Source organism: Symphalangus syndactylus, chromosome 4 (genome assembly GCF_028878055.3).
Source record: "Symphalangus syndactylus isolate Jambi chromosome 4, NHGRI_mSymSyn1-v2.1_pri, whole genome shotgun sequence".
NCBI classification, from domain to species: Eukaryota; Metazoa; Chordata; class Mammalia; order Primates; family Hylobatidae; genus Symphalangus; species Symphalangus syndactylus.
The window spans coordinates 145,554,659-145,576,869 of NC_072426.2; the positions used below are offsets into that span (position 1 = coordinate 145,554,659).

At 34.4% G+C, this 22,211-nt stretch overlaps 1 protein-coding gene across 3 annotated transcripts in view; it reads left to right on the plus strand.

Moving 5' to 3' along the window:
* Positions 1-22,211, plus strand: part of GALNTL6 (polypeptide N-acetylgalactosaminyltransferase like 6) — a 1,246,491-nt gene that overhangs the window by 445,292 nt on the left and 778,988 nt on the right. The window contains exon 4 of one of the 3 annotated variants that reach the window (XM_063638415.1): positions 13,698-13,787. The exons of the other annotated variants lie outside the window; for them this stretch is intronic. Within the exon in view, the coding sequence (XP_063494485.1) occupies positions 13,698-13,787 (90 nt within the window). The remainder of the gene's footprint in view (positions 1-13,697; positions 13,788-22,211) is intronic. 3 annotated transcript variants of the gene reach the window in all.

Below are 22,211 nucleotides of genomic sequence, written 5' to 3' on the forward strand. Positions count from 1 at the left end.
CAGTGTACATTGAACCCAGTGTGTAGCCTGTTATCTCTCACCTCCATCCCATCATTCCTGTTGTATTCCCAATGTCCATTATATCATTCTTATGCCTCTGAGTCCTAATAACTTAGCTCTCCCTTATAAGTGAGAACATACAACATTTGATTTTCCATTTCTGAGTTACTTCACTTAGAATAATGGTCTCCAACTCTATCCAGGTTACTGCAAATGCCATTATTTCATTCCTTTTTATGACTGAGTAGTATTCCATCATATATATATGCCACATATTCTTTATCTACTTGTTGGTTGATGGGCATTTAAACTGGTTCCATATTTTTGCAGTTGTGAAGTGAGCTACTATAAAGATGCTTGTTTACGTAGCATATGTAAGTCTTTTACATATAACGACTTCTTTTCTTCTGGGTGGGTACCCAGGAGTCAATGACTGGATCAAATGGTAGTTCTACTTTTAGTACTTTAAGGAATCTCCGTACTGTTTTCCATAGTGGTTGTACTAGTTTATATTCCCACCAACAGTGTAAAAGTGTTCTCTTTTCACCACATCCTTGCCAATATCTATTATTTTAAATTTTTTAAATTATAGTCATTCTTGCAGGATAAAGTGTTATGTCATTGTAGTTTTAATTTGCATTACCCTAATAATTAATGATGTTGAGCATTTTTATGTTTGTCAGCCATTCGTATATCTTCTTTAGATAATTTTCTATTCATATCTTTTGCCCACTTTTTGATGGGATTATTTTTTTTTTTCTGGCTGATTTTTTGGAGTGTCTTACAGATTCTGGATATTAGTCCTTTGTCAGATACACAGTTTGTGAATATTTTCTCCCACTCTGTGGGTTATCTGTTTACTCTGCTGATTATTTCTTTTGCTATACAGAAGCTTTTGAGTTTAATTAAGTTCCATCTATTTATTTTTGTTTTTGTTGTTTGCTGTTGGATTCTTGGTCATGAACTCTTTGCCTAACCCAAGGTCTAGAAGAGTTTTTCCAATGTTATCATTTAGAATGTTTATGGTTTCAGGCCTTAGATTTAAGACTTTGATCCATCTTGAGTTGATTTTTGTATAAGGTGAGAGAGGAGGATTGAGTTTCATTCTTCTACATGTGCTTTGCCAATTGTCACAGCACCATTTGTTGACTATGGTATCCTTTTCCTACTTTATGTTTTTGTTTGCTGTGTCAAAAATCAGTTGGCTGTAAGTATTTGGGTTTATTTCTGGGTTCTTTATTCTGTTCCATTGGTCCACGTGCCTATTTTTATACCAGTACCATGCTATTTTGGTAACTATAACCAAAGTGATGTGATGCCTCCAGATGTGTTCTTTTTGCTTAGTCTTAACTTTGGCTGTGTGGGCTTTTGCCCTTTTTTGGTTCCATATGAATTTTAGGATTGTTTTTTCTAGTTCTATGAAGAATGATGATGGCACTTTGATGACAATTGCATTGAATCTGTAGATTGCCTTTGGCAGTATGGTCATTTTCACAATATTGATTCTATCCATCCATGAGCATGGAATGTGTTACCATTTGTTTGTGTCATCTGTGATTTCTTTCAGCAGTGTTTTGCAGTTTTCCATGCAGAGATCTTTCACTTCCTTGGTTAGGTATATTCCTAAGTATTTTATTTATGTATTTATTTTTGCAGTTATTATAAAAGGGGTTGAGTTCTTGATTTGATTCTCAGCTTGGTAGCTGTTGGTGTATAGCAGTGCTACTGATTTGTGTACATTGACTTTGTATCCTGAAACTTTACTGAATTTATTTATCAGTTCTAGGAGCTTTTTGGATGACTCTTTATGGACTTCTAGGTATACGATCATATCTTTGGCAAACAGTGACAGTTTGACTTCCATTTTACTGATGTGGATGCCTTTGTTTCTTTCTCTTATCTGATTGCTCTGGCTAGGACTTTCAGTACTATGTTGAATAGAAGTGGTGAAAGTGGGAATCTTTGTCTTGTTCCAATTCTCAGGGAGAATGCTTTCAACTTTTCCCCATTCAGTATAATGTTGGCCATGGGTTTGTCTTAGATGGCTTTTATTACCTTGAGGTATGTCCTTTCTATGCTAATTTTGTCAAAGATTTTAATCATAAAAGAATACTGGAGATTTCAAATGTTTTGTCTGTGTTTATTAAGATAATTATACAATTTCTGTTTTTAATTCTGTTTATGTGATGTATCACAATTATTGACTTGTGAATGTTAAGCCATCCCTGCATCCCTGGTGTGAAATCCACTTGATCATGGTGTATTATCTTTTTGATATGCTATTGGATTTGGTTAGCTAATAGTTGGTTGAGGATTTTTGCATCTATGTTCATCAAAGATGTTAGTCTGTAGTTTTCTTTTTTTGGTATGTTCTTTCCTGATTGTGGTATTATATTAGATTGACTGGCTTCATATAATGAATTAGATTGGATTCCCTTTCTCTGTCTTTTAGAATAGTTTCAGTAAGATTGGTACCAGTTCTTCTTTGAATATCTGATAGAATTCATTTGTGAATCAATCTGGTCCTGTTTTTTTTGTTGTTGTTGGCAATTTTTAAATTACTGTTCCAATCTCACTACTTGTTATAGGTCTGTTCAAAGTTTCTATTTCTTCCTGATTTAATCTAGGAGGGTTGTATATTTCCAGGAATTTATCCATCTCCTCTAGATTTTCTAGTTTGTGCATGTAAAGGCGTTCACAGTAGCCTTGAATGATCTTTTGTATTTCTGTGGTATTGGTTGTAATAGCTCCCATTTTGTTTCTCATTGAGACTATTTGGATCTTCTTCATTTTTTTCTTGGTTAATCTCACTAATGTTCGATCACTTCTGATTATTTTTTCAAAAAAACAGTTTTATATTTCATTTGTCTTGTATTTTTTTGTTTCAATTTCATTTAGTTCTGCTCTGATCTTTATTATTTCTTTTCGTCTGCTGGGTTTGTTTTTGGTTTATTCTTGTTTCTCTAGTTCCATGGGATATGACCTTAGATTGTCTAATTATGCTCTTTCAAACTTTTTGATGTAGGCAATTAATGCTGTGAACTTTCCTCTGAGCACTCCTTTTGCTGTATTTCAAAGGTTTTGATAATTTGTGTCACTATTATCATTCAGTTCAAAGAATTTTTAAATTTCCATCTTGATTTCAGTGTTGACCCAAAGATCATTCAAGAGCAGATTATTTATGTATAATCTGCTGTTATGTTACCATAACCTGCTGTTATGTATTTGTTGTTTTGGGGTTCGTTTTGGAGCTGATTTCCAATTTTGTTCTACTGTAGTCTGAGAGAGTACTTGATATAATTGTTGTTATTAAAAAATGTTGATACTTGTTTTGTGGCCTATCATATGGCCAATCTTGGAGAATGTTCCATGTGCTTAAAAACAAAATGTATACCTTGCAGTTGTTGGATAGAATGTTCCGTAAATATCTGTTAAGTCCATTTGTTCAAGGGTATAGTTTAAATCCACTGTGTCTTCATTGACTTTCTGTTTTGATTACCTGTCTAGTGGTATCAGTGAAGTCCCCCACTATAATTGGGTTGCCATCTATCTCATTTCTTAGGTCTAGCAGTAATTGTTTTATAAATTTGGGAGCTCCAATGTTAGGTGCATATATATTTAGAGTTGTGATATTTTCCACTTGAATTACTTTTTTTATCATTATATAATGTCCTTCTTTGTCTTTTTTTTTTCTGTCGTTGCTGTAAAGTCTGTCTGTCTCATATAAGAATAGCTACTCCTGCTCACTTTTGGTTTCTATTTGTGTGGAATATCTTTTTCCACCCCTTTACCTTAAATTTATGTGAGTCCTGATATGTTAGGTAAGTTTCTTGAACACAGCAGATACTTGTTTGGTGGATTTTTAGCCATTCTGCCATTCTGTATCTTTTAAATGGAGCATTTAGGCCATTTACCTTCAGTGTTAGTATTGAGATGTGAAGTACTGTTCTATTATCATGCTACATGTTGCCTAAATATCTTGGTTTTTGTGTGTATTGTTTTATAGACCCTGTGAGATTTATGTTTTAAGGAGGTTCTATTTTGATCGATTTTGACATTTTGTTTCAGGATTTAGAGCTCCTTTTAGCAATTTTTGTAGTGCTGGCTTAGTAGTGGCAAATTTTCTCAACATTTGTTTGTCTGTGAAATATTTTCTCTTTCCTTCATTTATTAAGTTTAGTTTGCTGGATACAAAATTCTTGGCTGACAATTTTTGTTTCAGGAGGCTAAAGATAGGACCCCAATCCCTTCTGGCTCATAAGATTTCTGCTGAGAAATCTGCTGTTAATCTAATAGGTTTTCTTGTATAAGTTACCTGAATCTTTTGTCTCACAGCTGCTAAGATTGTTTCCTTCATCTTGATTTTAGATAACCTGATGACTGTATGTCTAGGTGATGATGTATTAGCAATGAATTTCCCAGGTGTTCTTTGAGCTTCTTTTATTTGGATGTCTAAATCTCTAGCAAGGCCAGGGAAGTTTTCCTCAATTATTCCCTCAAATAAGTTTTACAGACTTCTAGATTTCTCTTCTTCCTAGAGCACCATTTATTGTTAGTTTTAGTGATTTAACATAATCCCAGTTTTCTTGGGTGGATTGTTTACTTTCTAAAATTTATTTTCTTTGTCTTTGTCTGATTGGGTTGATTTGAAAGCCTTGTTTCTGACCTCTGAAGTTGTTTTTTCTACTTGTTCTAGTCTATTTTTTAAACTTACCAGTGCAATTTGCATTTCTCTAAGTGTGTCTTTCATTTCCAGAGGTTGTGAGTGATTTTTCTTTATATCTATCTCTTTTGAGAACTTTTCATCCATATCCTGTATTTTTTTAAATTTAAGTTGGCTGTCACCTTTCTGTGATATCTCCTTGAGTAGCTACTTTTTAAATTGATTTACTTAAATTTAAATTTTGATGAGAATTTCTAATTCTAGAAGTTCTATTTTTCCCCAATATTTCTGATTTATATCTATATATAGTCTTTCTTTCTCACATTTAAATTTCTTAGTCAAAATAATGCTAATAATTTTTATATTTTCTTATTTTAAAGTTTCTATTGAATAATTATATTAATTGAAGTTCCTTTGAGTTTAATCCTGGTGGGGTGGGGTGGGGTGAGGGAATGTATGTACATAAGTATGTGTACATGCAAGTACCCTGACTCTTCTCATGGTGGAATGGTTCTTCATGTATTTTGTAGTTTTCAGTTGTGAGTTGTTGATTGGTTGGGCTTTGTCTGTGGGAATCTTATGAAATGTATATTAAAATATATATGTCTCCAGATGTGTTTTAGCTTTGTTTCTATAGAGATCTCCAGGAGTATTACTAATATCACTAGTTCTACACTTTTTATGTTATTTTTTGGCAGGTGGGGAGGTGTGGATTTGTCAGTCTATACAGGAAATATAAACATGCATCCAACTAAGAGAGAGATAAAGAAGGCCTGGGAATGTGAATATCAAGGAAGACAACTTTTGTCCCAACAATATCCAAGAATAAGACCAACAAATATGTAGGAAGATGTTTTATTCATCTCCTTTTCACAGAAATTTTTACTCTATATAGGTCTTAACTTCATGCAGAAATCTCATTTCTACTTCCATTTTCTTGAGCCTGATGTCGCATATGCTGTTTAAAACTTATCTACACGTTACCCAACCACCCTAACAATAACTACAGAAGCTTCTCAGTTTCCTCATATTTGTCCATTAGGGTTTTGGCAACACTAAAGCTAACATTTTGGTAACATTTTAAATAAGGTTAGTATGATATATGCCAAATATATATATTTGGCATATATATACACATATAATATATTTGGCATATATTATATGTGTATATATATAAATGTGTATGTATGTATGTGTATATATATATTATTGGAACAGTTTTCATATTATCTAGTCTGGTATATGGCTCCACATCAGTTATACAGAATGATACTTATCTATCCCAGTAATTATTATAATAGAAATAATTTACCTGTATTCATGAGCTTTATCCTAACTAGCTACTGGATATACTAGCTATCTCACTTTTCTTTTTCTTCTTTTTTTTTTTCCTTGAAAATGCTGCATAGTTTTCTTGGCTTTGTCAAATTTATACAGTGCAACCAGAAAAGAGATGGAGGCAACAACTCTGATTATCACCTAAAATTTAGTTGCAGTGTCGAAACAGAAGAATAATGCCAAAAAGCTGGTATTGTTGTTAGTGATAATTTTTACTTATTGTTTCTTGAGAATAAGAAAATGCTACTTTTAGCAGTTTTCAAAAATAAATAAATAAATAAATAAACAAACAATTTCTTAAGCACCTTGCTGGTCTTGAAAGGTGCTTCAATTTGCTACAATTTTAATAGTTGAGAAGGGGATGGAAATCTAAGCTGGATTTCAAGGAGCAACAGTGAGTCTGGAGTTGGTTATCAACAGAGGTAGGAGCAAACCAGAGAGGTATTACAAAGTAAGGTTACAAAATAGTCATGGAATTTTACAAGCAATTAACCCTCCATTTTACGTTGCTTATTGAGTCAATAACTATTCCAAAAGAGAAGGCAGCCTTGTAATAACAACTCCAAGTTAGCTTCCAGCTTTCAAATTTTCCTGAGAGCCTAAGGTGAAAAAGGAAAGACTAGACGAAGCATTTCATTGGGTTTGTCAGTCTACTACATCAATCAAAATATTAAAGATTCACCATGTACAAAATATTGAGTACAGTTTGCAGGTAGGTTAGGAATTCATCTTCAGGTTCTCTTGGTTCACTCAATTGATCTAAGACCTAAGAAATAAAGCTCTTATTGTCACCAACCAGAAATCTTTATGACATATTACCTAAGATTCATAATCTGTAGAAGCTCTTCCAAAGAAATAGATCTTCTTTTTCCCAAACCGTGAACAAAGATACAAATACATAGTGTTCATAAGCATAATAGCATACAAAAGCAGATATTTTAGAATAAAATGGGAAATTCTCCTTCTTTTGTTTATAAATAACAACTATTATATAGATTAATCAAACACGGTATATTAATCTCTTGTTCTCCGATAAGAGGATATTAAAGTATATTGGAGACTGTTGTGATTTACAGCTAAAAACTGGAAAAAAAAGTTTGATATATGAAGAAACCTAAAGCTTATATGTTCTTGCATATTATTCTCCACATTAAAATTTATTTTCTGCTGTTTCTCATTCATGGCCACACTTTATGATCATTTGCAAGAACTTAACAAATAGTGAAAAACTGTGTACTGCTTCCACTCCAGAATGTTAAGTCGGAACTTCTGAGAGTGGAGCCCAAGAATTGGAATAATTATAAATGTTCCACCAGATAATTTTACTATGTAACTAGATTAAGAACTAGGGAGAACTTGCTGTGGTTGTGAGCTGGACACCACAGCCCTGAAGCCTGAGCAGGAGCAGTGAAAGGAGGGGGTTTATCATATCATCACAAGCTGAGAGGAAGGCTGTTGGGGGATACATGCAGCTGGAGGAAGAATGCTTAGGGCATACATGTAGCTTGTTTGTTCTTTACAAAGCATTTGGGAGATTTGCCCTGAGGTAATTAATGCTTCAAGTTACAGTTACATTGGTTTTGAATTCCCTCAGGTTTACCTCTTAGAAGCAGCTGAAGGTGCGGTTTATACAGTAAGTTGATTCTATTTATATTTCAGCAACTTAAAAATTGATTACAAAGTAGACAATATTTATAACTAGGTTAAATAATTCTTATTATGTTTTAACTTATGTAAAATAACTATAAAACATTGTAGCTATAAAACACTTATTAAAATACACTAAAGTACATTAAGTACTATTTACCTACGAGCAAGTATTCCCTGCTTTCTAACACCAATAAAAACATTATCACCATAAACAATAAAAATGATTTCTTTTTCATTTCTTTCCCTACAGATATTTTTAAAGGTTAATTAGCTATTTCCATTTTTATGGCATTTTGAAATTTTTAAATGCTTTCCATTTCTGAGGTTATTCCATTAATCTAAACCCAAATAGTGAACACTATGATCTCTGTCTCTCTTTCTGTGTCTCTTTCTGTCTCTATCTCTCTATTCTCATCAACTGAGTCAGCAATACCCAAATTATAAACAATGATGTCTGAGATATTTGTTAACATGCACATCCCTGAAGATTAGTTACAGGAATTTTGATTGAGTATAAGGAAGATGGGGTCCGGGGAATTTTTATTTTAACAGCACTCCAGTTAATTTCAATTCAGTTGTCCCTTGGATGACACTTTGAAAAATAAAAAACAATGATATTCGTTGCTTCAGATAATAAGCCTTTTTATGTTCTGTATTGTGTAATATGGCTAAAAATACAAACATGGATGAGAAATAGACCCTGCCCTCAAATAAACTTGTTCGTTTAATATGATTGATGATTACAAATGCTGTAACAGAGCTACATATGCATTTCTAAGGGAATGTAATGAGATCAAGAAAGGATTCTTCTAGGAAGTAACATTTGTGTACAGTCATGAAAAGTGAAGTAGATTTAAGGAGAGGCTTCTAGGTAAATACAACAGTAAAAGCACAGGCTCAGGCCCAAGACTGTCCAGAGTTTGTAGAGGAAATAGTGCATAGGTTTTATTGAACAACAAGTGTTACCAGTGTAAGGGCCCAATTTTCAGTAATTTTTATTGGTTCTGTTAGGACTCTGGAATAACTTAAAAGTTTAAACCTAATTTTTTCTCAGAGAATCATGGAAGCATCTATTGATGTAATTGGTGTCTCTAGCACCAAGGGAGCTAGAATCTATTTCTTTCCTACCTGCCAAAGAGACACTGTGAATAAGGTTAACAAATGAAAAAAAAACTCTAATACTACCTCAGCCTGGGTTCCTCTCATGTGCTCCTTGAAAGACTCTACATCTTGAGACATTTAAATCAACCAACCTACCACTCATATTTCTTCCCTTTGTTCAAAAAGAAATTAAGACAGTGGAGCATTTTTGTTTCTCCTATGTGTAGCCTTGTTCGTGGAAGTATATGAATTCCAAGCAAAACTACATCTAAACATTAGTGGATGAATAAAATGAACTACTGAAAGGCATTTGGAAAAAATGGCACTCTAACACAAAGTAATAAAGAGTACAGTAGAGCAAGATGTTACTTTTCTGTTTCTGTAATTATGCTGACACCAACATATGCAGTTGTTGAGGCTTTAAGGGTCGTATTACCTTCTGGTAATTTATTAATGACCATTTCTTAGGGATTAGAAAAACTAGCAGAATCCAAATATCTGGATATGTAATTCTAAAGATATATGCCTCAATGAATTCCATGTGAGAAAACAATTTGAATTAAAAGAGCTTACTCTTAAATCTTCAAATTATACTACACAAAAGTCTGCTATGTTATTGCCAAATATATCAAATCCTACATTCTGTTTAATCTTTTGGAACCTATCACAAGTTGGTTTATCTGGGAAGCTGACTGAGAGAAAGATTGGCATGCAGGAGGTTTATTATGGAATGCTCTTGGGATCACCACATGTGAATAAGAAGGAAAAGAAACAAGATTGGGAAGAGCAGAAAGTTGGGCTGCTGTGTAATCTCAGCAAAAGATTCACACAGGCCAACTGTAGCTGAGATAATCCTTCAGTGTCATCACTTGCTAAAGCAAGGGAATTGGGCTTTTATGCCACAGGTGGACCAGTAGTTGGATGCAGGTGGCGTCCGCCTAGACTTTTGACCTGGGCAAAGCACTTCTCTTCAGCAAAGGCAATTCCCAACTGGGGCTGAGAGCTGAGTGCTCTCTGTAGCTAATACCTTTCGCAGTTGGGGAAACAAATCTGAACTTGTATCCCACCAAAACTCACATGTGGAAGCCCTAACACCCAGTGTGAAAGTCTCTGGAGGAGAGGTGCTTGGGAAGTAATTAGGTTTAGATGAAATGGTGAGGGTGGGGCCTCATAATGGAATTAGAACCTTTAGAAGAAAAGGAAGAAACAGGAGCTCATGCTCCCTCTCTTCCATGTGAGAACACAGCAAAAAGGCGACTTCTACAAACCAGGAAAAGGGCCCTCACCAAGAAACCAAATTGGCTAGCAGTTCAATCTTAATCTTCACAGTCTCTAGAACTGTGAGAAATAAATTCCTGTTTGTAAAGCCAACCAGTCTATGGTATTTTGTTATAGCAGCCCAAGTTGACTAAGAGGAAGCCCTTTAGTCAGGAAGGGAGATCAGCGTGGCCCATCACATGTCTGCGGTAGCCACATATTTTCTCCTCCAAGCAACAACTGGTGGGTACTCCCCCATGGCCAGATTTGTTACTAAATCTGGAGCCTGACCAGTAAAAATAAATTGCCTGCTCGCCTACACCAAGCCACTGCTTTGGATTATATATTACAACAGAGCAAGTCTAGGCAGAGAGATGTCTTGAGATTCATGTCCACTCCACTAGCCTTCCTTGAATCCTGTGGAATACGGAGAGAATAAAAAAAATTCTCCTACACAATAAGGCACAGAGGTTAGGTAAAAATCAAGGTATGGCATCCTTAAAGGGTAAGGAATAAGGAGCGACGGGACCCACAGCACAGAATGAGCTTGCCAGAACAAGCGCTGCACTTCTGCACTTTGCTGACGCTGAAAGAATAGATGGCAAGTTATTCCAGCAGTAACCACAGCAAATAGGGGTCCCAGACCCTACCCCTTCCCTCCAATGTCAGGAAGATATGGAAGCAGTTAAGAGCCTAGAGCATACTGGGAAAGAGACACAGGAGAGAAGCCTTGAAGTTAACGGGAGTTATCCAGAAGATACAGCTTTAAACTGGAAGTTACCTTGACTTAGAAAGACTCTTCCGTTATAGAGGAAGTCAGTCTTTGGAATACATAAGTTCATTTAAACAGAAATGACAAATGTTACATTTTTACAAATCTGAGTCTTGTTTTTATGCATTCTCTCTCTCTCTCTTTAATTTTTTTTAATTTTTTTATTTTTTGAGACAGAGTCTCACTTTTTTGCCCAGGCTGGAGTGAGGTGGCACAATCTCGGCTCACTGCAACCTCTGCCTCCTGGGTTCAAGAGATTGTCCTGCCTCAGCCTCCCGAGTAGCTGAGATTACGGGTGCCTGCCACCATGGCCAGCTAATTTTTTGTATTATTTTTAGTAGAGACGTGGTTTCGTCATGTTGGCCAGAGCTCAAGTAATCCGCCCATCTTGGCCTCCCAAAGTGTTGGGATTACAGGTATGAGCCACCACGCCAAGTCTACATATTTCTCTTATATCAGATTTTAAATACTTACAAAAGTGAATAAAAAGAATAAATTGCCACATTATCTCACCATTATTTTTCTATCCATACTAGCTTCTACTGATTTCCACTTCTTTTACTTCTCTGTCCACTGTGTTTCTGTGTGTGTGTGTGTGTGTGTGTGTGTGTGTGTGTGTGTGTGTGTGTGTTACAGGTTCTAATGCATCCATATTCTTTAAGCACTCCCATTTTATTTCTACCAACTGTATGTTTTTTTCATTCAGCAATATATTCAAAATGTTTAAGTCCAATTCTTTTCTTAGAAAATTCAACTGACCATTCTGGAAACTAAGATTCAAGAAGTGATACAGTCCTCTTTTAGCCTAGTCTTAAATTCATAAAGCAGATTGGTTTTTCAACATAGGCTAGTGTGTATGTGTTCTGGGAACCTAAGCCACGTACACCTCATCTATCTTGGCTTCTTCAATACACGTGATGGCTACAGACTGTACCATACAGTGCATGCAGGCATGCACACAGTCCTCATTTATCACCTACGGCTTCTCTGCCCTGACAGAACCTGGGATAAGCACTTTCCTAGACTCAGAGCTGTGGGAATAGGACAAGGTTCAATTATTCATATGGTGCTTGGAATTCTGCCAAAGACAGTTAAACTAGCTATGCCACTATGAGGCTTATACTTTCTTGGTAGGTAGGTAGATGATAGATAGATCGATAGATAGATAGATAGATAGATAGATAGATAGATAGATAGATAGACAGATAGATAGATGATAGATAGTAGATAGATAATCTCTAGATATAGAGCTATCAATAGATATATAAAGGTATTGCTATTTTAAAAGTAAAAACTCAAAACATTAGAATTAAAACAGGATAATCAGATTATTTATTTCCTCCAAGATAATCAAACAAAACAAAACATGTAACTAGTATATTCAAAGAATTGTTTACCATTTATTCAGATTTTATTGAAATAAAATACATTCTTTTAAAATATTTCTCTACACTACTAATAAAGATGTCACACAGATAAAGACTCAGACAGTCTGAAGTATTTTTTAAAGGATTTCTCACATTTCAGGGAAGATTTGACTAGGATACATATGAAGTGCTTTTCAATTCTAACGCTATAATCCCATCAAATATAAGAAATTGTCATAGTGAGCTTTCAGTTGTTAAAATATCTTTACATGTAATAAAAATGCTATTTTGACATATATTCATTGCCTCACCAGAAATTATTCTGATGCTTAAGGGGTTAGAAATATAAAATGTCATTGTGATTAACTGTATTAACTGCTATAGTTACAGGAATATATGTAAATTCAAGAAATGTCCATTCTTTATGTATGTATATGTCTATATATAGACACACACATAGAGATGCATTTCATACATACATACATATGGATATGTACACACATATATACAAACATGCACACATATACATACATATATAAATATAGTTTGATCTTTGCCTACGCGCATACTTATATATACAAACATACATGTGATGTGCATGTATGTGTATAACCTGAGTACATATATATGCACAGATGTGTGCATACCTATGCATATATGTGCATTTATAGGTTTATATATACACACCTATATATAGGTCTATATGTGTGTATTTATTCATTTATGTAATGCATATATTGAAGTATGTATGCATTAAATATATATTATGCATAGACATGAAATACATATGTGTAATTATATATAAATATGCATATATACATATATGCATGCACATAAACATAGCCATACACACATACAGAGATAAACAGATATGCATGATGAAAGAAACTAAGCATCCTCTAAAGGGAAAATGTAATAAAGAAAGTGCATTAATTATTTATGATCCATTTCATAATTTAATACTTGTAAAATTTGTGTTTGCTTTTTTGAAATATTGTATTAGAGAAGATAGGGCCATCATATATATATATATATATATATATATATATATATTTTTTTTTTTTTTTTTTTTAATGAGATGGAGTCTCACTCTATCACCCATGCTGGAGTGCAGTGGCATGACCTCAGCTCACTGCAACCTCTGCCTCCCAGGTTCAGGTAATTCTCCTGCTTCAGCCTCCTGAGTAGCTGGGACTACAGGTATGCACCACCACACCCAGCTAATTTTTTTGTATTTTTAGTAGAGATGAGGTTTTGCCATGTTGGCCATGCTGCTCTTGAATTCCTGACCTCAGGTGATCCGCTCACCTCAGCCTCCCAAAGTTCTGGGATTACAGGTGTGAGCCACTGCACCCGGCCCCATGGCCATCATAGTTTAATGAGGATAATATATATTAGTATAGTCATGCTTTGCTTAACTATGGACATATGTTCTGAAAAATGTGTCAGGCTATTTTGTTGTTGTGAGAACATCATAGAGCATATTCACAAGTCTAGATGGTATAGCACACTACACACTTAGGTCATACAATATACCTATTGCTCCTAGGTTACAAACCTGTACAGAAAGTTACTGTACTGAATGCTGTAGGCAACTGTAATACGACGGTGGATCTAAACATGTCTAAACACAGAAAAGGTACAGTAAAAGACGACATTATAATCTGATGGGACCACTGTTGTCTGTGCAGTAGGTAGTCCAAAATGGTTTGTGGTGTATGACTGCATTTCTTTCAGTATGCTTCCTTTCTTGATACTGTCTCATTTGTAAATAAATGTGTATAAAATTATACCTATAAACTTTATGTTCTAGAAGAAAAAATTTATTCCAAAAGATGTATTTCAAATGGAAAAAGGTGCTTCACAAATTAGAGAAAACCAATATGTGTAAGAAATATCAAAAGAGCATGTGAAAGTAATACTATTTGTATGTTCCTCCTGAGGTAAATTTGCATATATTCTTCTATAATGTAAGAAAGAAGGGAGGAGGTGAGAGAAAAGGAAGAAAAAGAGAAGGGAAGAAGAGAGATTTGTCAATACAAATAAGTTGGAGAAGAAGTATTTGCTGCATATTCTTATTAAGAACTAAAACACTTTTTAGGAACACAGAGTATCTAAGGACTTTTTTGCTTTTATTCTTTATTTTAAAAAATGTAGTAACAGAGATCCCTCTTAGAAACTGTTTAAACTAATATTCCTTATCCTCAAACACATATAATTATCTAAGGCAATAGCCTATGGATAGGAAAGGAAAATACATATTATAAATCCAATTTGCACCTTAGAATAAACAGGCAAAGTCCATGCATTTCAACAAATATTTTTTAAAAAAATATAATATATGCTTGAAGCTGTACTAAGTAGCTATGCAAACCACAGATACAATAGTGTGTGCATCATGCATTTTCAGTTGGGGCCATAGCACCCCGAAGTAGGTAAAAATTGGTTGGCAAAGTGGATCAAAGCTCTGACTCATTTTTTTGTGTAAATATGCATGAAGTGCCATGACTAGATATACAGAACTTCTGCAGCACTAACATTTCATTGGTGGAGGGGCAGTTGGAAAAAGAAAATTTTAAAGTCTCTTTTGGGGCATGGCAATAGAAATAATAATTAATGCTGAGAAACACTGATGCACATAATGCAATGGAAACACAAAAGAGAAGCAGGATAGGAAAGTCAGACATACTTTCTCAGGGATCTGAATGAGAGTTCTTTCGACAGATAGGTAGAGTTAGCTAGGAGGAGTTGCAGCAGGGAGGAGAAAGTAAATCAATTATAAAGAAAGAATAGCAATGCAGTCATTGGAGATATAAAATGAGAGTGACCTGTGCAGAGAGCTGTAAGGCAAACTAGTAGGACCAAAGGGTGGATTAGCAGGACAACAACATGTTGAAGATGTGTATGGTTTAAGCAGCTTGAGCTTCTCCCATGGGTAAAGAAAAGAAGGCATTGGTGACCTTTCAGCAGTTAGCTGATGGGGCCCAATTTGCAGTTTAAGCAGACTTGCTACAGAAGCAAGAGAAGCAGTCAGGAGACTGTACACATGGTGATAATATGCAGGTCTACTTCTTTTATGCATAATTCCAAAATCCAAAATGGTCTGAAAACCAAAAAATTTTTGTAACTGACCTGAACATATATGAACCATTTATACTTTTGATTTTTCTCATTATGTAGAAAATCGTTTCATTATAAACATATTAATGTATCCTATTATGGATTTGATTATGCCCTGGAACAATCTGAGAGTGTTAATTCACAGTATCATGCACTAAAATTTCTGAAATGTAAAAAAAGAGACAAAGAGACAAAACTTAACTGTGAAACTTTAAGTACTTGCAATATTGGATAAGACCTTGTAAACCTAGAACAGCCTGTCCTGAGAGTTTTTATGCCTAGACTACTTAAATGATTTCTACATTTTATATTTCATACTTTACAACAAGTTTCTAAGGTAGTTATAGTTACCTCTATCTGATATCCTTAAAAAAGTTAAAACTTGAAGAATTTAAGTAAATTGCCCACAGCAAACATATAGAATCAGACAATCCTTAGAGCATCGGTTCAACTTCAAAGTTCATGTTTATTATCTGAGTATACGTTAGGACAAAGATAATTAATGGGTGGTTGTTCATATCTTTCTCTCTACTCATCCCAGAGCATCAGAGTGTTTGATCTATCTCCTCCAAGCCCTCATAGAGAAAAAATGATCGAAAGAGGCTCAAAAATAAATATGTGGCTGAGATGGCCTTGCTTGGAAGATTAAAGGAAAGAATACAGGAGTAGCTACAGATTCATGGACTTTTGTTTACTGTTATTTGCAACAGATTGTTTCTTAAGAATTTTCAGAATTCATAGTCATTATTCTTTACTCAAGAATAAAAATGAATTACTTTTTCTAGGCAGAAACCTTCTTAATGCCTTACATTTTCATGTTAGATCAAAGGTTTCAAAATGAGGCCTAATAGTCTTTTCAATCCTGGTGCCGTTTTTCAGTAAAAGAAGCTAGAAATAATAATGTTGAATCTTTTACATCTGTGTAAAAACCATAGTAAAATTGAGATTACCTGGGTGTCCTATGGTATTTTTCCACAAGCTAATTAAAGTATTGATTGAATTATTTCTTCCTGGAAGGTGTGCGAAAGATCTGGTTATGACATTTTCCCAGAACAGATCTATTAAACGAAGGAATATAGTTAGACTGGCAGGCTATATTTTCTGCATTCCTTTTTTCTCTGCCTTTTGAGAGTTACAAATAAGTCCTGACCTATAAACCTAAGGACAAAAGAAATGTTGATGTTTTGACAATTAGAAAGTATATCAAATGAAATCAGGTAATAGGCTAATAAATCATTTCTTTGTTATTTACTGAAATCTTAGATCTGTGGTATCATGTAGGTAAATAATTTATTCTTACCAGGTAAAATCACATTGCAGAGTATTTGTTAAGAACATGTACTTTGTAGCTGGACTACCCAGCTTGAATTCTGGTTCATTCACTTATTAACTGGGTGAACTTGAGAAAGTCACTTAACACCTGTACTTCGGTTTCTAAGAATGAAAAATAGAAATAATGATAGTACCTACCTTAGGGGTTTTTATGGAATCCAATCAATTAATACATGTAAAGCACTAAAGCTGCCATCTAATAAGTGCTCAATCAAAGTTAGCTTTTAACAATTATAATTACTTACAATTAAAAGGCTATCTATATTAGTAGACAACAGAGAAGAATAAAAAGAAGAGACCATAGTTAAGATCATTAGCTGGGCGCAGTGGCTCACGCCTGTAATCCCAGCACTTTGGGAGGCTGAGGCACGAGATCACTTGAGGTTAAAAGTTGGACACCAGCCTGGCCAACATGGTGAAACCCCATCTCTATTATAAATACAGAAATTAGCCAGGTGTGATGGTGCACACCTGTAATTCCAGCTGCTTGTGTGGCTGAGGCAGGAGAATCTCTCGAACCCAGGAGGCAGAGGTTGCAGTGAGCCAAGTTCGTGCCACTGCACATCAGCCTGGGCAACACAGTGAGACTGTCCCCCACCAAAAAATAGATCATAGTTCTGCTTCACATGGTTTCCACTTTGGTAGAGATGTTAATTGCTTAATGCAATAGTTACAATATTTTTAAACTTCTTTATCTTCTTTCACATCACACTATGGAGCCTAAAAATGTAAGACAATAATTTCCAAGATTGTCTTGCAGCTAGGCATGGCCATGGGAAGTGATGGCCATTGAACTGAAAAGTTAAGCCTGGTGGGTCTTCACAGAAAAGATTTTTATCTCAGAAGAAGAAACATCTACTTGTTTTATATCTTCCTTACATGAATGTGGACATGTTTCCTGGAGCCATGGCAGTCATTCTGTTACCATGAGGTGACCAGCATAAAGAAAAGAAGATAATAGATCAACAAGACACTGAATAATCCCAGCATGACTGAGGTCTTGGTAGCATTGTAAGGACCTGAATCAATGCCAAGGATTGTCTAACTATTGCTTTTTTAGTATTTGAAGAAAATGAACTATTTTAAAATTCATTCTACTGCCCAGCACTTAACATTCATAAATGATATGATGCCATATTGCTAATCCTGTAATCTTAAAAATTGCTCAACCTACATGAACTGAAGTTTTCTTGTAGTGGAGGGATGTAATGCCACCAGCACCACAGTTTGGTGATAAAGAGGAAACGAAAAGTTACCACTGTAATTGTTGCTGCAATGATCACTTTAACTTTTTTTTTTTCAATCACACAACCAACTAGGTTGTGTTTGTATTTGCCTGTATTACGCTATATGCTGATTTTAAAACAAAATTAATTGTGGGTTTTTTTTAGAGAGACTATAAAGCCCTTTTATTCAGGTAGTAAGATATTATCATACAGTATACTTCAAGTGGTCCCAATCACCTAGTTGATTAATTTAGATAGTAAAATGTATTTAAAATATAGATTATTTTTAAAAACATGCCATTTTATTGATTTCATGGACTATTTTATTAATTTAATGGACTATAGCCTCATCTTAATTGAGTTCAGCTGGGTTTAATAGTTTTGACCATTACATCTTGAAATGCTCCTTTTCCTTATATTGACATACTTGGATTTTCTCTTTCTTCTGTTCACTCTGAATCTCTGTTTTTGACACCTCTTTGTCTATCTCTTAAATGTTGATACTACTTAATCATCTTTCCTTTAAACTTTATTTTCTTTACCTGATGGCTGTTGCTCACCATTCTTCCTCAGGGCATTTACACAAACTAAAAAGAGCAATATTTATACTCAGTGAGGAGTGGAAGAAGAGCGTGGATTCATAGTTCCTAAGGCTTGAAAATAAAACATGCAAAAGAAAAAAAAATACTTCATAACAGTGGGAGTTTCTATGACATCCTGCCTGCAGGATCCCATTTAATGGGTTGATGCTGTTGTTACCTGTGCCCAGGAGCTGTCTTAACACTGGGTCTGTTGTTATGGAAGCAGGTTCAATCTTAGCAACAGTTGGCAGCCCCCAAAAGTGTTTTACTTAATTTTTTCCTGAATATGAGGGAAAAAATAATAACCAATAAATGAAAAACAAACCGTGGAATAATCTAGAGTCAATAGGTAAGCACCCTTTGTTTCACATAATTCAACTTTGGAGGGGAAATGTAAAGTCAAAAATTGATAACTATTTTTGTCCCATAATAACATTACGAACAATTAATTCAGCCAAGTCTCTTTGCATGATTTTCCACCCTGACATATGTTAATGTTTGCTCTGTATGGCTGCACCTGCCTAGAGCAAAGTCAGTGTGATATTTGGTTTGTTTCTTTGGTAATCTCTTATTTTCTGAAAGTGAAAAAATGGAATTCTACCCTCGAATGTAGTGATTTTGTTAAACCCTACTTATACATGCTGCTTTTATCAGCCTTCATTAATTTTTAACATATTTCATTTTAGAAATGCAAATCCAGAATATGTTAAGCTTTTCTAATTGTAAATTGGATATATGTACATAATTAAAACACAAAGAAGAGTAGTAGATTTATAACACATTAAAACATATAACTCAATACGACTTTCTCCCTTTCTCAGTTTGCCAGAGGTGACACTCTTACCTCTTTATTGCTGCTGCAATTTCTCTCTATATTTTAAAAATAATTAGTGAGTACTTCTATCTCATTCATTGATTTATATTATCATCTATTAACTTCCTATTATTGCAGATGAGAATTTTATCTCTATGTCCTTTCTTCCCATCTCTCCACATTTCTACTTTATTTTTAATCACACTTTCCCATTATTGTACTTATTTAAGTTTTTTAAGTTGAGCCAACAGGTTTAAGAAGGTATTTCTTTGTTTATGAACCTTTGTGTTAGACCTGGGCTCAAAAAGCACACCTTTTGTTTTTCATTTGTGTAGTTTTCTTTGCATCTCTGGCTAAGTCTTCACATATTCATTCCAATAACTATAAATTACCCATAAAAAAAGCTTTAAAATATCTATCCTGTCTGATAATCTATTTGTTCCTGCCGTTTTCCTTACTGGGGCCTCCCATTCCAATTTGATCTGATTATCCTGTAAACCTACTGTTTCATCCTGGGTCGCCTCCTGGTCATCATCCTGGGCTTCCCTTTTGCTGTATCATCTGTAGATCCTGTGTTATCCTTTTGGATTTACTCCTAAATTTCTGTTAGAGAAATTTTCTAGTAACTTCCTGAGAAGGAGCATAGAAAAAATACATTTTAAAGTTTTGCCTGAAAAAATGTATATTTCAGTATTCATATTGATTGATAACTATTCTAGATATAGAATTCCATGTTTCAAAAAAATTAAAAACTCCAAATAGCCAAAACAATTTTGAAACTGAAAAAGAATTGAAGGTTTTATCTTTCCTAATTTCAAAACTTATGACAAATCTGCAGTAATCAAACAGTGCGGTATTGGCATAAAAACAGACACAGGCCAATGGACTGCAATAAAGAGTCCAGAAATAAACTATCACATATATGGCCAAATGATTTTCAACAAGGGTGCCAAGAGTATTCAGTGGGGGAAAGGCCAGTCTTTTTAACAAATGGTTTTGGGAAAATTGGATATCCACTGCAAAAGAATGAAGTTGGACCCATACGTTGCACCATATATAAAAATTAACTCAAAATATATCAAAGACTTAAATGTAAGACCTAAAGCTGTAAAACTCTTAGAAAACAACATAGGAGAATAGTTTCATGACACTGGATTTTACAACAATTTCTTGAATATGACATCAAAAGCACAGGCAACAAAAGAAAAAATAGGTAAATTGGACTACATCAAAATTATAAACTTCTGTGGATCAAGGGACACCATCAAAGTGAAAGGTAACCTATTGAAATGGGAGAAAATATTTCTCAATCAAATATCTGATAAGGCATTATTACCTAGAACATATAAATATTTCCTACAACTCAACAACAACAAAATAACCTAGTTAAAAATGAATAAATGACTTCAGTAGACATTTTTTCCAAAGCAGATATACAAAATACCAATAAGCATACAAAAATGTGTTCTACATCACTAATCATCAGGGAAATACAAACCAAAACTACAATAAAATATCATCTCATACCCCTTAGGATGTTTACTATTAAAAAGCAAAACAGAAAATAACAAGTGTTGGTGAAGATGAAGATACATTGGATTTTCGTGCACTGCACTGTTGCTAGGAATGTAAAATGATGCAGTCACTAGGCAAAACAGTATGGCAGTACCTAAAATAAATTAAAAATTGAATGCAATTGCTATATAACCTAACAATTCCACTTCTGAATATAAACAAAAGAATTGAAAGCAGGGTCTTGAAAAGATATTTGTATACCCATGTTCATGGTAGCATTATTCACAATAGCCAAGAGTTGTGGAAGCAACAAAAATATCCATGAAAGGGTAAATGTATTAAAACATTGTAGTATATCCACACAATAGAATACTATTCAGCCTTATGAGGAACCCACGTCCTGTCGTCCTGTCACATGCTACATTATGGATATAATTTGAGTATATTTTGCTAAGTGAAATAAGCCAGTCACAAAGACAAATAATGTATGAACCCGCTCCACCTATGTGACATATCTGGAGTAGTTACATTCACAAAAACAGAAAGCAGAATAGCAATTGTCAGGTACTAGGGGAGAAAGAAATGCAGAGTTGTTATTTAACAGGTACAGAGTTTTTGTTTTGCAAGAAGAAAAAGCTCTCGAGCTCTGTTGTGCAACAACATGAACATATTTAACACTAATTAGCTGTATCCTTAAAAATGGTTAAGATGGTAAAGTTTACAGTATATGTATTTTACCACAAGTAATTTTTTTAATGAAAACAAAATTCTGAAGCCAATACTTAGGGAGTTGAGACAGAAACCAATGGAAGAACTTTCCCCAGCCCCAGGAGGGAACATTCATAAGGTGGGCCTTATGTTATTTCCAAATTGCTGTAGACATAGGACTCTTTAGGATCTCCTTTTCTTTTATTTTTCAAATGTACATGTAGATTGAATCTTGCCTTTTTTTATTATAAAATTGGTATAGAGAAATTTTTTTTAAATTTTATTATTTCTTTGATCCTTGAGCAGTCACATCCAGACCTTTGAACCATCCAGAGTTCAAGACTATAAATAATTATTTAATCATATATATACTTTTAAAAGTTACCATTCAACACAGTTTCCTGGACTTTTAAGTAAGTTTTTGCATCATCAGATCAAAATGTTTTATAATCAATATCTGTCGATTAAAGTAACAATATAAGTACTTTATTGCAAGAGTTCTTCATGGATACAACTACACATATACACTCGCCAGAAACTGAAAACTATGTAATATTATTCAAATACATTCCATATAAATTATATTTCTGTATTAGTTTTCTATTGCTACTGTAACAACTTATCACAAACTTAGTGCCTTAAAGCAATACAAATTCTGGCTGGCGCAGTGGCTTATGCCTGTAATCCCAGCACTTTGGGAGGCCAAGGTGGGTGGATCACGAGGTCAGGAGATTGAGACCATCCTGGCTAACACGATGAAACCCCGT